Genomic DNA, 20,112 nt, shown 5'->3' with positions numbered 1-20,112 from the left:
CAAAATAAGTGTTGCTACAATTGTTGGAGGTGGCTGTTGGCATAGTTGAATTGGCTGTGTAGTTCTTGGGACTAGAAATGTTGCCTTTCTGTCCTGCCACTAAACTAATTGAAGTGAGAGCATGAATCATTTAAACTCCATGAGTTTCTATTACCTGTATAAAATAACTATTAAGATATGGCTTTTTTCAGTTTTAACAAGAGAGATTCAGCTGAAAGAAAAGCACTGTATACATTTCAAAGGTTATAGGCTTATAAAGAAAGACATCTTTTGTAATATATTCAGGGGATCATTGTTCTATTGCTATAGGGTTACCAAGTTTCCAGTGCCCATGAAGGTTTAACTAAGTGGGTCAAACCTCTCTACTGTGAATTTCTATCTCTATAATGGTTACAAAAGTAGTCTTTTAGGATACCTGTTTTTGTAACCAACTTTGAAATCCAAACTAAGGGTGGAAATTGATTTTTTTCACTGCTTCCAGAAATACTTTATGGGGGGCAGGAGGAGGGTGCAGGGAGAGTGAGGCATTATTTCTAAATTTTAAAGTGATTTATAGGAAGTTTGGCTAGTTCAGAAATACCTGAAGTTATCTAAACATTTACATCTATTAACCCTGTAGGTGATACAGGTAACTGCTTTTAAGGATTATTTAAATCATTTTGGTTGCATCAGTTAAGGGGCTTGTTAGGATATCAACACTATCTTCTGAAACTTAGAAATATTTGATGTGTTGGTTGTTACATGAGGTAGCAAGAAGAGACTCAAAATGGAGAGAACATGGGAGTTAAGAATTTTGTCATAATCAAGGCCTAACTAGGCCTCATTGAATGCTGTGCTCAGCTTAAGGCTGGATGTTTTGTGAGACCCAATAAATGGAATGAATGTTGAGTCTTTAGAACAGTTATGGAGCAGCACCCTAGAGTGAAGACTTTGGACATTAGTGAGACAAATCTCTTCTCTCTTCTCTCCCCCTCCTGCTCTGTATTACTGTGCAGGGCGATGTTGGGCTCGCTATGGGTAAACTATATGGAAATGACTTCAGCCAAACTACCATCTCTCGCTTTGAAGCCTTGAACCTCAGCTTTAAGAACATGTGCAAGCTAAAGCCACTTTTGGAGAAGTGGCTAAATGATGCAGGTGAGTGGATACGTAAGACACTTCCTCACTGTCCAGTGGAGTTTTACGGGACGTTGTTTACACTCGGGGTTATGTTTCCTATTGCATTATTGGTCCTTCAGAACACTGAAGCTCACTAATGTTGGGAGGATCAATATAAATTATGACTTCATAAATTAGAGAGTAATTCACTCAAATCTAGTAATTACAGTGTACACAATGAGCAATAATTTTTAGCCTTGGAATATTTCTTGTATTTGAGCCAGGGTTAGGGATAGTTGAAGGACGAGGATAAGAAGTCCTATGTATTTAGATACACTTAAAAAACAAATTTATAGGTGCTTCCTTGATGAATTATCATAAACTTATTATTGATCATATTTCTGCTTTTGTTACTAAAAATGACCACATATTTCATACATAAAAAGTTGAGCTGCTAGTTTTAACTTAGGTCTTTTGTACTGAGATTTCCTTTTGGAAAATTTGGATTTTGAGTCACAGAATCATAGGCTGTGAGAGCTGTAAGGAACCACAGAGATCTCCTAGACTGTGGTTCTCATTGTAGATGGAAACAAAAGTCAGGTCTTTGGAAAAGACAGACCTCTAATACCCACCCTTGGACAGTCTGCTTCCATAGCTCTGGATGAGGCCTCAACATCTGTAATAATCTTAACTGAGTTCCACAGGTGAGAACATCTCATTTTACATAGAGTGCAAAGAAACGCAGAGATGTCTGTGACATGACCAGGGTCATTAGACTATTAAATGACTGAACGTTTTTTAAACTTTAAAGAATTTAGAAAGATCTATGGTAGTGAATGCTGTTTTAATGTAGGTTCTGAAAACCCTTCCGTGTTTGCTTTTAACTTAACATATTTTGGTCAGTTTTGTTGTCATTAATATATGTATCATACGCATGAATCATGCTCTACTAACTTGATTTCTGTGTTTTCTTCTTTCTTACAGAGAACCTCTCATCTGATTCAGGTCTCTCCAGCCCAAGTGCCCTGAATTCTCCAGGGCTGGGAATGGAGGGCTTGAACCGTAGGAGGAAGAAACGCACCAGCATAGAGACCAACATCCGTGTGGCCTTAGAGAAGAGTTTCTTGGAGGTTAGTCAAGTTTTTACTTTTCACATACATGTGATTGTGTAATATTAGGTGCTGTAGGTGATAAAAGATGGACTTGCCAGCCTCGGTCCTTACAGATGCTTATAACATAGTGGAGAACAGTAGACAAAGCCAGTACTGAACCTCAGAAACAGACCCAGAGTATTTCAGGGTTCGGGAGAGTCCACGCTCACATCTGTGTGAGCCCCAGTGTGACAGGCAGCAGCTGCCCTGGGGTACATCGGAACAGGCCGGGAGAAGTGGGAGGAAAGCACTGGAAGCAGAAGAAACGCACAAGCAAGGGCATCCAGGGAGGAAAAACCATGAGGTAGATCCGGCGACACACAAATAGTTTGGTTTGACTAAATTCTAGTGTCTGTGTGCCTAGAATAGTCGTTTGGGACTAGAACACTACAGGCTTTGGAGGTCTAACAGCTATTTGGTCTCTTGTTTGTTTGTTATTGCCCCGGGAAGATCACAGAGCTTCCAGTAAAATTTTGACTTCTCTAATTTAGAAAAGGCTTGAGCACAGTGGAAGGAACATTGAATCAGGAATATTTATCCATTCTACCACTTTTATTAACTGTGTGATTGGTCAAGTTACTTGATTTCTTATGCTAAAGTCCCTTCACCTGCTATTCCTGCCCATCGGCTTATTGCCTACCTCATTGTCCTAGCGAAAGCATGTGCATGGAGCACTGAGAAACTCTTACATTCCTACTAATATATAAAGTTACATTGATTATTAATTTTATTTGAGATTAATAGCCCTTAAGGAAAAAAAAATAAATATTCAAGAATAACTTATTCTTGGGGCGCCTGGGTGGCTCAGTCGGTTAAGCGTCTGCCTTCGGCTCAGGTCATGATCCCAGGGTCCTGGGATCGAGTCCCGCATCGGGCTCCTTGCTTAGCAGGGAGCCTGCTTCTCCCTCTGCTGCTTCCCCTGCTTGTACTCTCCCTCTCTCTCTGACAAATAAAATTGTTTAAAAAAGAAGAATAGCTTATTCTTAGTTAATATGAATAAGTTTAATAAATATATGTTCATTAGAATGTTTATCTATAGAAGTTCTTTGTTAAAAGTGGGCCAATATGGTCCTATATATCCCAACTTCATTCTCTGATTTGTCCCTCCCCATTTATATATTTATGCCAGTAGTTTAAAAAGTTAAGCCCCCCCAAAAAAATTTTTTTAATTAAAATAATAAAAAGGTATTCCAAAAGATGATTTTTTTTTTTTCCCTTTAGAATCAAAAGCCTACCTCGGAAGAGATCACCATGATTGCTGATCAGCTCAGTATGGAAAAGGAGGTGATTCGTGTTTGGTTTTGTAACCGCCGCCAGAAAGAAAAAAGAATCAACCCACCAAGCAGTGGTGGGACCAGCAGTTCACCTATCAAAGCAATTTTCCCCAGTCCAACCTCACTGGTAAGGATAAAAAGTGGAGGATGCAAGCTCAAGGACTAATTTTTATAATTTTACAAATGATCTATGAAATAGACTTATTTCATAATAGTAATGTATTGTATATGTTGAGTAAGTATATACAAATTTGTATTTTAAATGTTACTAAAGTGGGACGCCTGGGTGGCTCAGTTGGTTAAGCATCTGCCTTCGGCTTAGGTTGTGATTGAGTCCTGCATTGGTCTCCCTGCTCAGCAGGGAGCCTGCTTCTCCCCTGCTTGTGTTCTCTCTCTCTCTCTCTCTCTCTCTCTGACAAATAAATAAATAAAAACTAAAAAAAAAAAGAAAAGTTTAAAAAAAATAAATGTTATTAAAGTAATTAAATCTCATGTTGTCATTAAGCTAAGAACTTACTGATCTTTCTTTTTTAAAGTGAACAATTTTAATTCTTTCCTGTTTCATGGTGGCTCCATTATTCTCTTCTTTGATGTAGTTTATTAGGTTACTCTGTAACTGTGGGAGCAGATTTGCTAGATTCCAGTCACCTAAAAAAAAATCCTTAGTTGCTTTTTATTTGTGTTGGGTTTTTGGGTTTTTTGTTGTTGTTGTTTCATTTGTTTTGTTTTGTTTGTGGAGGGGGAGGAAGAGGGAGAGAATTCAAGCAGACTCCCCACTCAGCACAGATCTGATGCAGGGCTCAGTCTCACAACCCTGAGATCATGACCTGAGCCGAAATCAAGAGTCGAACGCTTAACCGGCTAAGCCACCCAGGGGTCCCTATATTCATGTTGGGTTTTAAAGCCCAGTTTATTAAACTTACATGAGGAAGTGACAGTAAATTCCCAGATAACCTTTAGCTCTGAACTTGTATGAATTCAGCCATCTCACATCTTCACTCGCAAACATTATGTAGGACCATTCATTGATAACCTCATTGAGTAACTTCCACCCATTGCTTTGGAATAGTATTCTAGACTGAGGGGACATGCAGCGGTCATGTACTCCCTTGATCTTAAGAATGATGGCAAATGTGACTCTGTATTTCCAACCAGGATTCCACAGATGATAAGTTTGCATTTCTGATCTTCCCTTGTTAATTTGTTTTTATTGTGTTTGAATATCATTCTATACTGGGATGCTTTTTAAACTAAAGTCATCATTAAGAGCACGTACTGGTTGTTAAGGGAAGGCTGTGGTTGTTGAATGGTTGGGCTTTAATCATGAAGCTCATGACATAGTAGTTATGAAAAAGACAGTCATTAGATCCGGTTCTGTTTTATGTAGATGGCTATTTTGTGTTTTGGATTTATTTGTACTAAAAGGAAACAAAAAGTATTTCTTACAAAACTGTAGAAGTATTTTATGTTATTTCAAAAAGAAACTGTCAGCTCTTTAAAATTTTGCTTCGCATTCTTTCCATAATATCATTCATTAAAAACAAAAACAAGATAGTCATGTCCCCACATGACCAAAAATAAAAGCAATCCAAGAATCCCTGATTCTCTGATCCTATTGAATAGTTTTCTTGTGTAGATTAAATTGATAATTAGTATAATATTCCTTACTTACTTGGAGTATATCTTACTCAACAGCATTGAAATTTAGGAATGTTTTTTATTTCTTTTTAAAACCTGGGCAAAACCATTTCTCCTATCAGAGAAAAACCATCTTCTAATATTGCAGCCTTTGAACATATGTCTATTTTCTCAATTCTGAGATCAAAAGATGATTATAAAATTATTTCCTCTTAGCCCCTTTTAATTCTGTTGTATCTGGAATTTAAAATTTTTTATAGGGAAAATACATCTTCAGTATTGATTTGAATTTTTTGATTTTTTAAAAATGCTTTCGCATATTTTCATTTCTGACCTCTAGGTGGCAACCACGCCAAGCCTTGTGACGAGCAGTGCGGCCACGACCCTCACGGTCAATCCGGTCCTCCCGCTGAGCAGCGCTGCGGTGACCAACCTCTCTGTTACAGGTATGCAGCTGGCCTGCAGACGGTAGGCCCATGACACGTCTCTCTGAGAACTGTGAATTAAATTGTGAATTAAGGCTCTAAACTAGAAATACGTATTGCTTTTTTTGAAAAGTCATATATGAAAACCTGAACTCCAAAAAACAGGCATAATTAATTTTGTCAGAAAGAATACTTTCACATAAAGGTTTTCTTATCTGTTTTGTTCTTTCCCACCTTACTCTTATCTTCTACATTGTTCCCAGACTTACCTTTCAAAACTCCCACCTTTTTTTCAAGTAACTCCTTAAAAACCTTCAGTGGCTACAGCTTTTTGTATTCAGGAAAGCATCCAAATTCATCATCAGTTCATAGAAGGTTATTAATCTGGATCTAATCTCCCACTAATCTTTTCTCCCTTCCATCCTCAACACGCAGGAAGATTCCATCCATGCCTTTGTAAACATCCCCACTGCACTTCTTTCCAATAGCAATGAAACTACCAGCACAGGCATCAATTCTTTCTAGAAATACTCTTTAGCTTTCCCAGGAAACTGTTCATCTCCACCTGCCTGTATTATAAATGATTATATTTGTATACTTTTGTCTTTTCCAATAGACTTCGCACATCTCAAAAGGTCTGAATATTCTTTTTGCAATCTCAGTGTCTAGTGCCTGACACATTCACTATAAAATGAATAATTTTTTTTTCCTTTGGCCTCCTTTAAAGTAGCACATTTCCCAATAGCACATTTAAAATAACTGTGTTGTCATCAGAAGTTTTTTAATGATATATGATGAATAAGGCATTCTGTAATTATTCACCAGGTTGATTATGTGCTAGTAAACCCTCGAGTGGATTTGTGGTATTTCACAGTCAAGCTTGAATTTAACCTAAAGTTGAGGAATTTGATTGTCTTCACTCATGTTTTCAGTTTGTATAACACTTCTTTGGTTCTGTGATCTAACTGAATGGCTTTATATAGTTATTAAATTTCTAAGTTGTTAGGAAATCTCATGATTTTGTTGATTTATTTAGAGTAGCACTCTTTTTTTTTTTTTTTTTTTTTTTTAAGTAGGCTTAAAGTGGAGCCCAGTGCAGGGCTTGAACTCACTACCCTGAGATCAAGACCTGAGCTGAGATCAAGAGTCAGGTGCTTAACCAGTTGAGCCACCTAGGCACCCCTAGAATAGTGCTTTTCGACCTTTTTGGGTTTTAGAGCTCCTGAAAAATTTGATGAAAGCTTTAAATTTTCCCCTCACAAAATAGACATACCCACAATTTTTAGCAAAATATAAGGAGGTTCATAAAGGACAGCTCCCATCAGTCTCCACCTCACCGGGGACATTTTTGGATGCCTTAGGAGTAGAAATTGTAAGTTAAGAACCCCCGTCTTTGAGAGTGTATAGTATTTAGCACTTCGAGGTAGTACGCAAACTGTTGGTGGTTGGTTGCTGTTGTTTTGGGCACTAGAAAGTGAAAATCCGGCCTTTAAGGAACTCACCGTCCACCCTGCCTGCCATCATCTGTTAAATTATAAACTAAACTTTTCCTTCCCAACAAATTATAAGTCGTATTATATTAGGCCTAAAGATAACCATCTTTTGCAGAACAATTTCTTATAGTTCAAATAGAACTTAATAGAATGGGTAGCTTTGCAGATTTTCTAAAAATGTGGCAAAAATCTGAAACAGAAGGTAATTTTTAGGAGATACACATACTCAAAACTAGCTGAAAATTTTCAATCAGTTTTTGATGGTACTAATTGACCAGTGACATTTTCCGGAACTCAGTTGCTCAGCCCGTTTATGTGCATTTAATTATAACTGTTTTCTAAAATGTTGGTAACTGGGGTGCTTTGGTGGGTCAGACGGTTAAGCTCAGGGTTTTGTTTGTTTGTTTGTTTTAAAGATTTTATTTATTTATTTGACAGAGAGATAGCAAGAACAAGAACACAAGCAGGGGGAGTGGGAGAGGGAGAAGCAGGCTTCCCTCTGAGCAGGGAGCCCAATGCAGGACTCGATCCCAGGACCCTGGGATCATGACCTGAGCTGAAGGCAGACGCTTAACGACTGAGGCACCTAGGCGCCCCTCAGCTCAGGTCTTGATCTCAGAGTTGTGAGTTCAAGCCTCCCGTGGAGCCTACTTAAAAACAATAAAAATAAAAATTGAAGTGTTGGTAACTTTTTTGGAATGAATTTTTTCTTCGGTTCTTAAAAAAATTGAACATTATCAGAAACTCAAATAAGAAAAATAATCACAATGAGCTATTTTTATTTTGCCTTTAAATCTTTTATATATATGTACAGTTCTAATAGTGTTTAGTGTGTCCCACTTTTTTTTTTTACTTCTTATTTTATAAGTGTCATCCCCTGTTATAGTTTTCACATTTCTACTTTTGATTTGCCCTTATTGTATTAAATGGTTGTATCAGAATTTTGTAAACATTTCCATATAGTGCCATCATAGCTCAGTTTTACCTAGAATGACCAGCTTTTTCAGTTTGAGTCCTACAAATCTTACCTCCCAAGAAACCCCTCAGTCTCTGAACCACATAACTGGTCTTGCTTGTTCAATATGGTATCCTTCATGTCTAGCACACCACCTAGAATGTAAGATACTCAGTAACTAATTATTAAAGGAATGAAGTTTTCACTATTATAAATAATGCCATAATGAGGACCTTTGTACATACTTACTTCTTTTAATTCTTTATTTTTATGTAATTTCAGATTTACAGAAAAGTTAGAAGAGTAGTTCAGAGAAATCCCACATCTCTTCCCTTAGATTCTCCAAATGAGAAAATCTTATGTATTTGATTTTCTGTCCTTTTTCTCTTTCTGTTTCCCTTTCTGTGTATGTGATGTTTTTCTGAACAGTTTTCAGAGCAAGTTGTGGACATGCTACTTTATCCCTATGTCATTGTGTATTTTCTAAAAAACAAGAAATTACCACATATAGCCAGAATACAGTTATCAAAAATCAGAAAATTAACATTGACTCAGTCCTAATATCTAGTAAAAATTCACATTCATATTTTGCCAGATGTGCCAGTAATGTCTCTTATAGCAAAGAAAATCTTAAGAAAAAAAAAAGAAGAAGAAGAAGGTAGCGGGAGGGGAAGAATGAAGCGGGGGAAATCGGAGGGGTAGATGAACCATGAGAGATGATGGACTCTGAAAAACAAACTGAGGGTTCTAGAGGGGAGGGGGGTGGGAGGATGGGTTAGCCTGGTGGTGGGTATTGAGGAGGGCACATTCTGCATGGAGCACTGGGTGTTATGCACAATGAATCATGGAACACTTCATCTAAAACTAATGATGTAATGTATGGGGATTAACATAAGAAAAAAAAATCTTAAATCATGCATTGCATTCAGTTGCTGTGTCTCTTTAGTTTTCTTAAATTGGGGACAATATGAGTCTTGCTTTGTATTTTAGGACATTGATTTTCTGAGGAATGTAGCTGTTTATTTTGTAGATGTGTTGTCTGACGTTTACTCATGATTAGATTAAGATTATGCACTTTGGGTAAGAAGACCACGGAAGTGCGTCGAGTCCTCCTTTGTGCTTGGTATGGACACACATGCTATTGATTAGTCCCACTACTGGTGGTATTAACTTTGATAATTTTATTAAGGTAGTATATGTCAGGGTTTTTCATTGTGTAGTTATTACTTTACTCTTCACAGCTCGTAAATGGGGAATTTGAGACTATACAGATATCCTGGGTTTTTGTTTTTTTTGTTTTTTTGTTTTTTGGGGTTTTTTTTCCAAACCTTTGCCCACTAGTGTCCATTGATGATTTTTGTATGGATCTATTATTATGATTCTCAAATAATTCTATCATTTCTTCTACATTCATTAGTTGCCTTTCAACTGTAAGGATGCACTTTTCCTTTTCCCCTATTTATCTGTCTATATTAGTATGGACTCAGACATTGTTTCTATATTCAGTAAGTTAGAATCCTACTATCACTTTTTATTTTAATGTTTAAATTATTCTTCATTTTGCCAGTGGGAGCCCCTTGGTGGTGGCTCCTGTGCTTTTTTGACATGTCCCTAACATTCTTTGAGTGCTTCCCTATTTTTTGGCACAAGATGTTCAACCTCATCTTAAAGTTTCTCTGCTCCAGGCCTGGAATCAGCCATTTTTTCAAGGATCCCTAGTTCTTTTTAGTGAGGAAAGGTATGTAGACACCAAGATCTAGATGCATTTATTGATACTGTGTTGTCATTAATGCTAGAACATCTCGATAGAAATATACATACATTAGTATGTGTGTTTGGATAGACACATGTAAATTTATTATTATTGCATATCTATATGCATTTTTCTTTATCTACTTTTATTAAAATCCATGAGTTCATACTGATACCTCCAATTCCAGCCCAGCACCCTGTAGTTTATTCTTTTCTATCCATACCTTTTTCCATATGTTAACTCCCTTCACAGTGACAATGAGCAGCCTGGCTCCTATTATCAACAATATCGTTACTTAATTGCTCAATCTGTAGTGAAAACAAAGTGGTTTCAAAATTGCTAACCCATGGGGCGCCTGGGTGGCTCAGTTGGTTAAGCGACTGCCTTCGGCTCAGGTCATGATCCTGGAGTCCCGGGATCGAGTCCCGCATCGGGCTCCCTGCTCGGCGGGGAGTCTGCTTCTCTCTCTGACTCTCTCCCCTCTCATGCTCTCTGTCTCTCATTCTCTCTGTCTCAAATAAATAAATAAAATCTTAAAAAAAAAAAAAAAATGCTTAAAAAAAAAAATTGCTAACCCATGCCTCTAAACAGAAAAGGCCTGCTAATTTGAGTTCCATGTTTGTTTAGAGTTCTTGTCTTTAACCTGAAGGCATAAAGTCCAAATTCTGTGTTCAGAAGTTGTTTGGATTAGTTATTTCTCTGTCCTCTTCAGTGTAGTTACATTATTCATTTGAAATTCAGTTGGTTTTGCTTGTATTCAGTATTATGTTCTTCCTCTCATCCTTGTGATTTTTTTTTTTTAAGTATATGAGATAATAGCGTATCATCAAACATTGGTTTCAAAAGTCAGGACTGTACAGAAAGTTCTCTTCAGAATAATGTCATTCCCTTCTATTGTAATTCTCTTTCTCTGACAACTCTAAGCTTGGAATATCCTCAGGGCTCTGTTGAGGTGAGTAATTCTCACTTCTCTCATAGTTATCTACTGTGTCCTTCTGGACTCAAGTTGGTTTCCCTACCACCAAATTTCAACCTCTTTCTCATTTCTGCAAGTCTATCAAAATCCCAAGTCCTCTTGCATCTGTCCCCAGAGCTCTTACTTCCTTTTTTCTTCACCATCATTTGGAATAGGATTTTAGAAATGGAAGAGGAAAAAACCACATCCTCAGTTTACCATCTTCTAAGAGAAATCTTGTCTTATTGACACAGTTGCTTTTATTTTCCAGTATTTAGCACAGTGCTTGGCACATTATAGCTCCCTGGTAAGCTTTCCTAGACTAGATATAAGAATGATCATGACTGTACTGCTCCAGAAAGATAATGTGTTCTGATGTGTCTCAAAGACAAAAATTTGACAGCCTTTAATAATCTTGACTAAACATGCTCTGCCCCAGTCTTTTTCCCCAAAACATTGTTTCATAATGAACCATATGCAACCCCATACCCATTAGCAATCCCTCCCCATTGACTCTTCACCCTACTCCTGACTGGTCTACTCTGTCTCTATGGATATGCTTGTTTTGGACATTTCATACAAATAGAATAATAAATTATATGGTCTTTGTGTCTGGCTTCTTCCATTTAGTATAACATTTTCCAAGGTTTATCCATCTTGCAGAATATATCAGTACTTCATTCCTTTTTTATGGTTGTATGATATTTAAAACACATTTTGTTCATCATGGACATTTGAGTTGCTTTCAGTTTTTGGCCATTTTGAATCCTGATGCTATGAGCATTTGTGTGTAGGTTTTTATGTGGACATGTTTTCAGTTCTTTTGGGTATATACTTAAGAATGGAATTGGTGCATTATGTGGCATACTGGAGTATTATGAACAACTTTATGCCCCCAAAATAAGGCAATTTAGATGAAATGGATAAATTCTGAGAAAGACACAGATCATCCAAACTCACTCAAAAAAAGAAAACTTAAATAGACTTAAAGCAAGCAAAGTAAATGAATCATTAATGTAAAGCTTTTCCAAAAAGAAAAGCTTAGGTCCAGATGGCTTTAGCAGTGAATTATATCAGATACTAAAGAAGAAATAAAGTGAATCTTCAGCTGTCTCTTCCAGAAGGTAGAGGAAGGACAGCTCATTGTATGAAGCCCATATTACCTTGATACTAAAGCCAGACAAAGATACCACACATACACAAAAAAAATTATAGGCCCATATCCCTTATGAAGATACACACAGAAACACTCAGCAAATTTTAGCAAATCAAATCCAGTAACATACAGAAAAGATTATACATCACCACCAAGGGGGACTTATCCCAGGAATGTAAGGTTGGCTTAATAATAACTGAACATCAGGTAATGTAATACACCACAGCAATAGAAGAAAGGACCAGAACTGCAGGATCATCTCAGTAGATACAGGAAAAGCATTTGACAAAATCAACACCCATTCATAATAAAAACCTAGAATAGAAGAGAACTTCCTCACCAGATAAAGAATAAAGAGCATCTATTAAAAACCTACAGCTAACAGCATACTTCATGGTGAAAGACTGAATGCTTTCCCCCTAAAATTGGAACAAAGCAAGCTCTTGTAGACGAATTAACATTGTACTAGAGGTTATAGCCAATTAAAGGGGAAAAATGAAAAACATCCAATTTGAAAGGGGAGAAGTTAAACTCCTTATTTGCATTATTCTGTGTATATAAAAATCCCAAGGAATCCGCATAGCAACAAAACTACTAGGACTAATAAATGAATTTAGTGTTGTTGCAGGATACAAGGTCAACATATAAAAATCAATTGCGGGGGCACCTGGGTGGCTCAGATGGTTAAGCATCTGCCTTCGGCTCAGGTCATGATCCCAGGGTCCTGGGATCGAGCCCCATGTCAGGCTCCTGGCTCAGCGGGGAGCCTGCTTCTCCCTCTCCCTCTGCCTCTCCCCTTGCTCATGCTCTCTCTCTCTATCTCTGTGTCTCGAATGAATAAATAAAATCTTTAAAAAAAAAATCAATTGCATATATACTATCAGTGAGCAGTCCAAAAATGAAATTACAAAAATAATTTTATTCACAATAGCTTCAAAAAGAATAAAATACTTAGAAATAAAAGAAGTGCAAGACTTACACAGTGAAAACTGCAGTTTGCTGAGAGAAATTAAAGAAAGTCTGAATAAATGGAGATATTCCATGTTCATGGTTTAGAAGACTCAGTATTTTTAAGATGACAGTATTCTCTGAATTGATCTATAGATTCAGTACAATTATAGTAAAAATTCTAGCAAATTTTTTGCAGTAATTATCATGATAAACTCATTCTAAAATATATATGGAAGGGACCCAGAATAGCCAAAACAATTTTGAAAAACAATGAAGTTGGAGGGCTTAAATACCCTGATTTCAGAGCATGGTGTAAAGCTATGTGATAAAAAGTATGCCGCCAGCATGAGGACAGACAATAGTTAACGGAACAGAATCGAGAGTCCGGAAAGACACCTTTAAACTTACGCTCTGTTGACTTTTGACAGAGGTACCAAGGCAATTCAGTAGCAAAAAGATACTCTTCACCAAATGGTTCTGAGACAATTGGATGTTCATATTCATGAAGATGAATTTAGAGCCTTTCCTGATACCATGCACAAAAACTAGGAAGGGATCAAAGGCCTAAATGTAAGAAATAAAATGTTTAGAAAACAAATAGAAAATCTTTATGATTTCGGGTTAGGCCAAGAGTTTGTAGATACAACACCAAACACAATCTATAGGAGAAAAAAAAAAATGATAAATTGGAATTTATCAAAAGCAGAATCTTTTGTACTTCAGGAGACATTTTAAGAAAATGAAAAGACTCCCACAGACTTGGAGAAAACATTGTAAATCATATATCTGATAAAGGAACTGTGTCTAGAGGATACAAATAACTCTTAAAATTAAATAGTAAAAATAGGGGCTCCTGGGTGGCTCAGTCGTTAAGCGTCTGCCTTCGGCTCAGGTGATGATCCCAGGGTCCTGGGATCAAGCCCCGGGTCAGGCTCCCTGCTTGGTGGGAAGCCTGCTTCTCCCTCTCCCACTCCCCCTGCTTGTGTTCCTGCTCTCGCTGTGTCTCTCTCTGTCAAATAAATAAATAAAATCTTTAAAAAATAATAAGTAGTAAAAATATAAACAACCTCATTTTTAAAAGGGCAAAAGATTTTAATACACATAATGCCAAAGAACATAGAGAAATGACTAACAAGCACATGAAAAGATGCTCAACCTTATAACTCATTAGAGAATTGCAAATTAAAACCATATATATGATTTCATACTCACTATAATATGGCTATCATCAAAAAGACCAAAAATAATAATTGCTGGCCTGGAACCTCATGCATTGCTGGGGTAATGTAAAATGATACAGCCATTTTGGAAAAACATTTTGGCGGTGTCTTTAAAAGTTAAATGTAAATTTATCATTTTGGTAAGTCCCCAAGAGAAATGAGCGCATGCCCACACGAAAACCTTGGTACAGATGATCAAAGCAGCATTATTAATAATAACCAAATACTGGAAACAAGCCAGTGCCCATCAACTGGTGAATCCATAAACACGATGTGGTTTATCCAGGCAGTGGAATACTTTCCAGCCAGAAAAAGGAGATATTGATTTGTGCTACAACATGGATAAACTTTGAAAACAGTATGCTAACTGAAAGAAGCCAGATGAGAAAGATCACAAATCGTATGATTGCATTTATGTCAAGTGTCCTGAAAAGGTAAATCTAGAGAGAAAAGTAGATGACGGAGGAGGGCTGTAGGTGGGAGAGGGGTGTGACTGCAAATAGGCACAAGGGATCTTTTCTGAGTGTGGTAGTGTCATAAATTGGGTGTAGTGAGTGATGATTGTACAACTTTGTAAATATATTAGAAACCATTAAATTTTACATTTAAATTGGGTGAATTTTATGACATAAATTATACCTCAAAAAAATGTATTTCCTAAAACAAAAGATGAGGCGGGAAGTGAAAGGATGTGCCAAACACTCTATATTCTTGCGTGTAACTTCCTGCTAACCTTCGAGATGGGTGATGGCATCTCATTTTGTTGTTGAGACATTGAAGCTCAGCAAACATCAGTTCTCTGATCAAAGTTGCCCAAGTAATTATGTTGACAAGAATATAAGGCATAAAATGTTGATTAAAATGTGATTCACTGGGGCGCCTGGGTGGCTCAGTCGTTAGGCGTCTTGCCTTCAGCTCAGGTCATGATCTCAGGGCCCTGGGATCGAGCCCCACATCGGGCTCCCTGCTCAGCGGGAAGCCTGCTTCTCCCTCTCCCACACCCCCTGCTTGTGTTCCCTCTCTTGCTGTGTTTCTCTCTATCAAATAAATAAAAAATCTTAAAAAAAAAAAAAAAGTGAATCACTAGGGTGCCTGGGTGGCTCAGTCAGTTGGGCGTCTTTTCTGCTTTCAGCTCAGGTCATGATCCCAGCATCCTGGGATCGAGTCCCACGTCAGGCTCCCTGCTCAGCAGGGAGTCTTCTCTTTCTCCTTCTGCCTGCCACTCCTCCTGCTTGTGCGCTTGCTCGCACTCTCTCTCAAATAAATAAATAAAACCTTTAAAAATAAAATGTGATTTACTAGCTAGGAGAATTTATTTGAAAATTGCTAGTGCTCACATGACCTAGTCTATTGAAAAATACCTGGAATGTGGTTGAAGGATGACAACCAGAAAAAACACCTGGGAGTGGTTTCTGGAGCCATCTCCTAACCCAGGTTCACTTTACTGCTGAGGATGACTGGGACTTTCTTTGTATACATAGGGGATTTTAGGAGAGTGACACTGAATGGTCTGTCCAAAAGTGGTAGTGGAGAGCGAAAAAAAAGCCTATTTTAAGTAAGTCTTTGACCTCAAGATAAGGGGTTTTATGGAAATGGACAGTTTCAGAACTTCGAAAGGGAAGTAGTGCCCATAGATAAAATCAGGGTAGATAAGGTGAGAAATTAGGCAAGAAAAGATTGAAAGTACATTGAAATTTCTTAGCAGTACAAGAGAAATGAGAAAAGACGTTTGTCTTTCTAGATAGAACGAGAGGCAGTTCTTACAGGTGTCAAAGTGGAAGTGTGAATCTGCCCAACACAGGACCCAGCACAGCATCAGGGGCTCAGAGATACAGAGTGATCAGGTAGATTTAGAACTGAAACAATAATGCAGCCGTGACTAATGATACCCACACAGGTGTAGTTGTACTTAGGGACAACAGCAATCAGGAGGGAATTTTATCTATTTTTGAGAAGGGAGAAAGAGGAGTAAGTGGTCCCTTTTTGATTAGCAGTAAGAAAGATATGTTCATGGGATTCACTTTGTGCAGCAGTCCGGGGGCAGGAAGAGTGGAGTCAGTACTGAAACAGATGATGTCTGATGTCCTCCCAGCTTCATGATGTGTGAAAGAAACACTTTCTTAGAGTGAAAATGAGAAGAGAATTGAATCCTAGATGTTCTTAGTATAGACCAAAATGTTCGAAAATAGATTTTAGGAGGACAAAACTGAATTTTTTAAGAGAGAGTCTTCTTCAGCTTAGTGATAGATTTTATCACCAAAAAAGTGATCTCTTATGTAAGGTCTTTGTTCCAATGTGTTTATGGGTTTGAAATGTTTATTTTGATCAGTCTAGTTCTTCTGTAATGTACCAAGTCGTATTATACTGAAAATTTATAGATGCTTTTTGTCTTTTTGAGTTCTCTGTCCTGAGAAAATACCACTTAGGTTCTGCTTTATATGTATATATGGTTGGTGATACCCTAGAACATAGTGAGTTTCAGTAAATTAAGTTCCAGCTGGTGTAGGCAGCCTGCCTTTGCGATATGGGGCGTTGACTGAGAACTGGCAGGAGGGCCGCTACCATACTGCCTTCTGTAAATAGCGTCAGAACTACGGCTCCCGGGGACAGCTGAATTCTGCTTTATGGCAGGTGCTCTGTCCTCTGACTGCCTTATGAGTCGTTTCTACTTTGGCAAAGACACTACATTCTTTTCGTCACGCTAACCTCTAGACCTGTGCCGGCCACTGTGTGGCAGGCACTAGCCACCTGTGCTTTTTAAGCACGTATAACGGGGCTAGTTCAAAGTGAGATGTGCTGTAAGTGTAAACTATACACCATTTTCAAAGACTTAGTATGAAAAAAAATACGTTTTTGAGACTGATTGCATGTTAAAATGATAATATTGTGGAAATAATTTAACCTATTTCTTTTTAATATTTTCAGTAGGACCACTAGAAAATTTTAAATCACGTATTTATTATGTTTCTGTTGAACAACATTGATCTCGAACATTAAATAATTCCAGTGAATGTGTTTTAGTTTTCAGCAATGATATTTATGTCAATTAGTTGTTTGTAAACAAACGTTTGTTGTTCTCCTTACAACAAAAAGTTTAGCATCTTCTTGTTTTTTTAAGGTCTCTCAAATAACAATTTCCTAGAGCTTCATTTTTTTCATGCTTTTATGAGATTCATAATATCCTTGTCTGTTATTGTTTCCATGAATAAGAAAATGTTTACAATAGGCTTTTTGAGAGCTGATTTTCATTACTGAATGACTACTTAAATTTTTCAATGCAAAGAAGGCATCTAGACATAGGCCCATAGTTATTTTTGTACTATTTCTGCAGATGTTATTATTGACATGTTAACTTTAGAGAAATATGTAACTTTTAGTTTTTCTTACCTTCGTTGTTTGTGTTGATTTTTCTATAGAGACTACTAAAATTTCTGATTGAAAATGCTTTTCAGAAGCAAGGATTGTTTTGCTTTATGTTTCTTCCCCAGACCAGTTGTATTCCATAGTTACAGCATCTGTGATTCTTTCTTTTATTTTTTGAGTAGGAAACTGGAAATAGAAATCTGTGTTCTCTGTTTCTTCCCTGGCTGCTTTATTGCGCTTGCCTCTTAAAGCAGGGTTCATGGTTTGGGTTCTAAAATGTTCATTTCCATAGGATTGCTAAACTAGGTTAATAGAAGGACACATGTAGGGGTTATTGGATGGTAGATGACTTCGTCACCATTGAGTCGAGAGTGTGGCTGAACAAAGCCACGGTTCCGGTAGAGACACCACCCCCCCCCCCCCCCCCCCCACCGAAGGTCACGTTCTCCTCTGGTTCTCCTCTCAGGCACCACAGACAGCACGTCCAGCAACACTGCCACGGTCATTTCCACGGCGCCGCCAGCTTCCTCAGCCGTCACCTCCCCCTCGCTGAGTCCCTCCCCGTCTGCCTCAGCCTCCACCTCCGAGGCATCTGGTGCCAGTGAGACCAGCACAACACAGACCACCTCCACTTTGTCCTCTCCTCTTGGGACCAGCCAGGTGATGGTGACAGCGTCAGGCTTGCAGACAGCAGCGGCCGCCGCCCTCCAAGGGGCTGCACAGCTGCCGGCGAACGCCGGTCTCGCCGCCATGGCCGCCGCCGCGGGACTGAGCCCGGGCCTGATGGCGCCCTCGCAGTTCGCAGCTGGGTAAGGAGCCTCTCGCCCTGGTCACCTGAGCAGCAGCTAGGAGCCCTCCCTGGAGCCACTCGTCGGGGACACTTGACCACCCTCTTAAGTGCCCCCTCCCCCCGAAAAAACTCTCTTTAAAGCCGTCATCCGTTTGGCACAGGTGGCTCTGGGGTAGCGCCGGGGCCTTGGTCACAGCTGGACTCTCACTGCTATTTCCCGATGAAGACGCAGAGCTGATGTGCCTGAGTTGTGGGGCCAGGAAGACAGCCCAGAATTCTCCATTTAAACTCTCTCAGCTGTCTGCTCTCTAGTTCTCAGACACAGACAAGAGAGAGAGTAGTTAGATCCCCAGTTTTATATTATCAAACATACCAGGATTACTTTGTAAATACATTCCCTTCTCTGGCATTCTTTTGTTTTGTTTTGGAAAAAAAGAGAATGACGTAATTCAAAGAAGAGTCAACATGACCGTGCAGGTTTTAGGTTCTGTGTGGATCATACCCTTATTTTGCTTTGCACAAGTAAGCATCAAAGAAAGCAGTAAGAAACCTTATTCTCATAAGGAGAATAACAAATAGTTCCTTATACTGCCCCAGCCGTCTTTGCCTTTTTCTTGTCCTTTTGGGTATATTGTCAAACTCACAGATGTGCCTACCTTGTAACAAAGTGACTGCTCTTTTGGACTTGCAGAGGTGCCTTACTCAGTCTCAATCCAGGGACCCTGGGCGGTGCCCTCAGCCCAGCTCTCATGAGCAACAGTACACTGGCAACTATTCAAGGTCAGTAGAACTTTTCCCCTTGCTTAGCTCCTTTTTTTTTTTCTTTTTAATGAGGGAAGTTTGCTTTGCTAGAGGTGAAGATGATGGGGAGAGAGAGTTGAATTGATAATGCTGACTAACTTGAGGACCAAGAAAATGTCCTTGTAAAAAAGCTTTCTAGAAGCAGTATAGGTGTTCGTTTGTAAGAACAGGAAATATGCTTAGTTTGTAGTATGGTAAAAAAAAACAGGACTCTATGCTGATACTTACCTCCTGTGAATAGACATGGAGGCAGAATTTCCCCCTGATAAATTTACCTAAGTAGACATCCGAGACCCATCTCCAGGTAAACTTGACCAAGAAAAACTTGCCAGTCCCTATCCCCACCCCTAAGAGAGACATAGATGAGAAGGTCCTGTAATGAGTAACCTTGAAGCACGTTAGGCAGACCTCAGGAGCACTTTTCATTGTTAGGTTCTGCCCTTTGTGTATCCCCATCAGTATAGAACATACTCTCTTGGACTGTCTCTTTTCCAAGCCCCAGATGGGTCTCTTTCGTCTTTAGCATGCTGTCCAGTCTAAATCCACTCATTCCATGTAGGGAAGGGTTTGCCTTGTTCGGCTTGTGAGCTTTGTGTCTAAAGATGCTATGTTACGTGACTCAGGAAGACAATTTGAGACATCACTATATTAATCAGAGAATTTTTTTCCTTAAAATTTAAATGGTTTGTACTTATATGAGAGTTCCTAGAGCCAAAAATAAGCTGTTAGCCAACCTCAGCTAAGATGAATGTTTCATGAATGATAATCTCTACAGTATACTATAGAGAATATGAGTTACAAATCTAAGACATGACTTAGATTACTCTTTCTAGGGTTCCTGGACCCAATTCCAACATGTCCTCCCCACCCAACACCAACCAATTCTTGCATACCAGCAGGGTGTCTGAGAGTTCAAATTAATTCTGATCCTGTCTACCTAGAGATAGCATCAGATCCCACAGGTTAAGAGTTCAGTCCTACAAGACTGCTCCTGTTTCCCCTTCAGACACCAGTTGTAAGCCCAGACTATTATTACCTGTGACCTGACCAGTTACAGATTGAAGGTTCCAGCAATCTCTTCCTTAGATT

At 38.6% G+C, this 20,112-nt stretch overlaps 1 protein-coding gene across 1 annotated transcript in view; it reads left to right on the top strand.

Moving 5' to 3' along the window:
• The window catches only part of POU2F1 (POU class 2 homeobox 1), a 189,874-nt gene that overhangs the window by 156,024 nt on the left and 13,738 nt on the right, over positions 1-20,112 (top strand). Inside the window, exons 10-15 of the mRNA XM_035010918.1 lie at positions 996-1,137; positions 2,083-2,228; positions 3,471-3,650; positions 5,502-5,607; positions 17,899-18,241; positions 18,914-19,002. Coding sequence (XP_034866809.1) covers positions 996-1,137; positions 2,083-2,228; positions 3,471-3,650; positions 5,502-5,607; positions 17,899-18,241; positions 18,914-19,002 — 1,006 coding nt within the window. The remainder of the gene's footprint in view (positions 1-995; positions 1,138-2,082; positions 2,229-3,470; positions 3,651-5,501; positions 5,608-17,898; positions 18,242-18,913; positions 19,003-20,112) is intronic.

This window comes from Mirounga leonina, unplaced genomic scaffold (assembly GCF_011800145.1).
Source record: "Mirounga leonina isolate KUSES-001 unplaced genomic scaffold, KU_Mleo_1.0 Mir_154, whole genome shotgun sequence".
Taxonomy (NCBI): domain Eukaryota; kingdom Metazoa; phylum Chordata; class Mammalia; order Carnivora; family Phocidae; genus Mirounga; species Mirounga leonina.
The sequence above is the reverse complement of the archived record's forward strand: the minus strand, read 5'-3'. Positions and strand labels throughout refer to the sequence as shown.